The sequence below is a fragment of the Octopus bimaculoides genome, chromosome 11, assembly GCF_001194135.2.
Source record: "Octopus bimaculoides isolate UCB-OBI-ISO-001 chromosome 11, ASM119413v2, whole genome shotgun sequence".
In the NCBI taxonomy this organism is placed as follows: Eukaryota; Metazoa; Mollusca; class Cephalopoda; order Octopoda; family Octopodidae; genus Octopus; species Octopus bimaculoides.
In genome coordinates this window covers 38,912,810-38,917,655 of record NC_068991.1, presented here as the reverse complement: position 1 = coordinate 38,917,655, position 4,846 = coordinate 38,912,810, and the positions used below count along the sequence as shown (strand labels likewise).

Sequence of the window (4,846 nt, the reverse complement as noted above, 5' to 3'; positions counted from 1 at the left end):
GGGGGGGGGGGGGTATTTGTTGTATGATACATACAATAATGTTACCAGTTGAGAATCATTTAGAATATTTCATTCATAAAAATAAGAACATATGGCTACAGCTAATATTTTAGAGAGGAATAAATTGTAATGGCTGAACAAATACATGAACATATTCAATTCAAACATAGACACAGGCATGGCTGTGTGATTAAGAAGCTTGCTTTCCGACCATGTGGCTTCAGGTCCAGTCTGACTGCACAGCACCTTGGGTAAGTGTCTTCTGCTATAGTGTCAGGCTGAATAAAGACTTGTGAGTGGAATTGGTAGACAGAAACTGTAAGAAGCCTGTTGCATTTGTGTGTGTGCCCCCCCTTGTGTCTTGACACCATGTAATGGTTTTAAACAAGTGTTACTATCACACAAGTGATGCTGTTCATTTGAGGTCTTCCATGAAAAATGTGTCTGGCCTTGGAGAAATGTTACCTTGCTTGGAAATAGGTGAGGGTTGCCAACAGAAAGGGTATCTGGCTACAGAAAAACCTGCCATAATGAGTTCTGTCTGACTCATACAAGCATGGAAAAGTGGACATAAAGATGATGAAAATGAGGAGAATTCTGCTGAAGGAGTTGTGAGTTAATGTTGGTGTCATACTTTGGGTAAAATATGAACAATATACTCCAGATAGTCTTTCTTTCTTGCCTTTAACCCTCCAACGCGGAGTATAGGCCACTTATAATTGAATTCCATGTCGCATAATTTTTCGCTTCTGTATTTATACTCTGCCATGAATGTCCCCCTTTCTCTAGTTCCTTTTGTGTTGATCTACGCCACGAGTTCCTAGGCCTACCCCTCTTTCTATATCCATCAGGATTCCACTATAAAGCACTTTTCGCTACATTTGGTGTGTCCTTTCTAATTGTGCTACCAATCCACTTCCACTTTTTCTTAAATATTTGCTCCCTAATCGAAACTTGATTTGTTCTTTGCCATAGCTCCATATTGCTTATGTTTTTTGGGCCAGATAGTCAGATAAGAATAAAGAAAACAAAACACTGACAAAATGCAGCAAAGAAATTAACTTGACAGTCTATAACTTACAGCAGTAAAACCAGATCAGTCCAATTAATTATTAGATTTGACCAAATTTGTATAGCTGCTAAATTTAACTATTCAATTATTGGTGTGAAGAAAGGCAACAGTAACTTTTATCTTTTAGCAACAACAAACAGGAGCTTCTGGATTGTTTTCAACATCATCTGGAGTTGTTTTTTTTTCCCCATCTCACACTTTATATCCATTTTTCTGTGCTTGTATGGTTGAATGTCCAACCAACTCTATTAAATATGTAACAAGCAAAACCAGGTCTTTTGCATAAGACCATGTTTTTTTTATATTGGTGAAGATGTAAAACATGTCCATAGGAGGACCACACTGGTTATTATATCATCCCAGATAGTAAAGTTTTAAACCCTGACTACAGGGTTTGTAATCCTGCATTTTGATATTCTTTGCATTGTTAGCTAGTTTTAGCATCAGTGAAAGTAAATGCAGGCAAATTTTAGCAGAATATAGACTTAGAATTTTACAATATCAGTTACAAAGCCATGGGCATTACTCCAAAACTGTAGCAGTGTCCTACTTTTTAATCATTATTGTTTTATAGAAAATCTGTAGAGATAACTTTAACAAGTGATTTAATAACACTGCTAACACTGTAGAACACAATACTGACTTATAAAACAGTAAATATACTTTATAGTATCCTACAGTTGCATAATGAAATACGTTTGTGCTTTCAAGTCATTAATATGTATGTACCAGCTGCCAGGAATGTGTTTAATATGTAAAACTGGAATATCCAAAGTGTTGTACTACTATATTTAGTGGCTACTTAAGCAATGAGTTTGTGAATGGTTAATGGGTTTGTGGATGGTTAATGTGGTGCTGACAAAGGAGCAAAAACTCCTGAAATATGGTATATATACCTATTGCCCATTTTTTCCATCTTTGATTGCATTGTTGTTTACATTAGACATATTCAGATACAAAACATTGTAACAAATCAGTGTTGGCTATAATTTCAATAGAAAATCTGTGAAGATTATCTTAATAAGTTATTGTTGTTGAGAAGCTTTAGTTACTTCTGATTTACTTCATTTATGACTGACTCTGTGATCTATAAAATTAATGAGGCAATTTCATTTGTTTGTGATCTAAAAAACTAACATGTGGCACCTTTATACCCTTTGCTTCCAAACAGTTCCTTTCACTTATTTATCTTCTCTTTATTCCTTTAGCATTCAGATTACTTTGTCAAAATTGATGTTTATTTATTCACTTTTTTAAAAAATTAATCATGTATTATCTTGATGTATGATTGTTTATTTTTAGATTAACATTGTAGGGTAGGTGTGAGAGGCTGAATTTGACAAGCTTCAACATAATTCCTAATTTTTTCAATGCCTAGGTCACCACTTCATACCTTACTGCATTCAATGCTTTTACCCAAACAACAAAACCCCAAAACCACTTTCTTCCTCCTGTTTCTGTATCTCTACCTCTGTAACAACCTTGTAGATTAAACTTAGTACATGTTAATGACATTTAAAAGTATTTTAGTCTCACTGAAAAAGATTTTTAAGGTACATGTTTAAATATGCTTACAAGTGCTAAATTACAGAAGCTGAAGTTTCTCAAAGCATTTCCAGTGGGAAAATTACACACAAAGCAACCATGACAAAAACAATTAAATAAATGCATAAGTAAAAACTAAAGGGTTTACCTGGTTTATTCTTGTAACCACTTCTCTTAAAGTAACGGATAAGAAGTGCTGCTGGCAAAAACAAAGTAGCATAACCAAGCAGGTTCAAAAACAGCCGGAATAACCAAAAGTCATAGAAAGAGTTGAAAGTTTCAACTGTGCTTTCACTCGTGACAGCATGGATTATTTGAGTTGAGATTAGTACTATAAGAACATAGAGCAGCATAGCTATGGCAAGTCTGAAGGAGAAAAAAGAAATGAAAACATGTCAAAACACATGGAAAAATATATTTCAAAATATTGAAACATCATCAGCTTGGAAAATGGCGAAATAAATAAATTTTTTGACCAGGAAACTCTGGGTAGGTGTATTGAACAAGACTTGTGGTTCTTATTATAACTATATATACAAACACACACATATATTTAAAATAATACATGTTTACTATGGATTTCCAGAAATGCATGTGCAATGATATACAGTGACCAGTTGGAATTAGATGCACCATATGTAGGCATATGTGCTCCACTGACTTTGTTTCCTCATAACCTTCAGAAAAAAGGGAAAAAATTTTTAATGAAATTTTCTACAAATATGCTTCAGATGGGGTAAATTCTAATTATATTAGAATTTGGTTTGAAATAATTTATTAAAAAAAATGTAATGTGTGTCAGTATGTATGTGTGCTATTTCACCAATTTTTATTTTCATATAACATTCTGCTATAATCGCAATCTACACACTCTGAAAGGTATTTGTTGAAATTTTCATTGAAGAATACCTATTTTTCAAAAAGTTACAAAGAAACAAAGCTGACTCATGTGAATTTTCTGAAACTCCTCCTCCCACTCCCTCAAATAGATTTTTTTCACAACAAATTCAGATATAATCGGAACCTACACCATCTGAAGCAGATTTGTAGAAAATTTCATTAAAAAAATATCCATTTATCTGGAAGTTATGAAGAAACAAAGTCAGTTGGGGACATTTATGCCCATTGCTTTAACATGATTAATACTAGGGCTACATTGCTATCATATATCTATCAGCTTGCTTTGCTTCACTTTCATTTTGTATGAAACAATATTTAATTATATATAAACAAAGAATATACTTGTTTCGTTCAGTTTGCACCAAAAAGGTGGCAATACTGTGAATGAGATGAGCTCAATTTTTCACTACACATAAACATAAACATGATATTCCTCATAGCTTTCAGAAAAATGGATATTTTTTAATGATATTTTCTACAAATATGCTTCTGATGGTGTTGATTCTGCTTATAACACAATTTGTTTTGAAATAAAATTTTTGCAAAAAAAAAAAAAAACGAAAGAAAAAACATAATGCGTGTCTGTATGTATGTGAGCTGTCCTATCAATTTTAATTTTCATATTAAAATTCTTATATAATTGTAATCTACACACTCTGAAAAGTATTTGTCGAAATTTTCAGAAAGTTATGAGGAAACAAAGCCAACTCATATGAATTTTCTGAAACTATAGCTTCAGTGGAGCTTCAAACATGAAGTGCAATATATTTGGGAAAACATTTATTTTTATGTTTATACATAGAAAAGCATTACTAATGAAAAAGCATATATGTGAATAGGAAATGAAGTTCAGGTGACTGAGGGGAAGCCTCTCCCAAAATTATAATAATATAAAGTTTAAAAAATATGTATAAGTATAGGTATATGAAGAATCTCTATGATGAGATCTATAGACAATAAAAAGAACTATCAGTAAAATCCACGAGATGATCAACGAGAGTGAAGTAGAGTTCCAAAAAGTCAACACAGAAGAACTGGGCCTCCTACTTAGATTGACATATGACGATGTATATCTAGATAGATACGACCTTAGAGATTTCTGCCCTAGTAGACGTCTAAGAGGTAGACCACCCACAATTACCTCTATGGCTAGGAAGACCCCTATAGAGAGATGGAGTGGATGGACCAGAGCCATACGGACCCCCACTAATATCCACCAGGTAAAGAAAATGATCGCACATGCACTAGGAGCTAGTATAAAGGTCACCCTAAAAGGCCACACCTTTAAATTTAACAACAAATTATACGCCCAGGACGAGGGGGCAGCCA

At 33.5% G+C, this 4,846-nt stretch overlaps 2 protein-coding genes across 3 annotated transcripts in view; one reads left to right on the top strand and one right to left on the bottom strand.

The window, feature by feature from the left end:
- Positions 1-4,846, top strand: part of LOC106883096 (proteasome subunit alpha type-6) — a 267,726-nt gene that overhangs the window by 243,146 nt on the left and 19,734 nt on the right. The window lies entirely within an intron of this gene.
- Positions 1-4,846, bottom strand: part of LOC106880632 (adenosine 3'-phospho 5'-phosphosulfate transporter 1) — an 18,127-nt gene that overhangs the window by 4,883 nt on the left and 8,398 nt on the right. For both annotated transcript variants that reach the window (XM_014930667.2, XM_014930668.2), the window contains exon 2: positions 2,766-2,983. In XM_014930667.2, coding sequence (XP_014786153.1) covers positions 2,766-2,970 — 205 coding nt within the window. In that variant the 5' untranslated portion in view covers positions 2,971-2,983. The remainder of the gene's footprint in view (positions 1-2,765; positions 2,984-4,846) is intronic.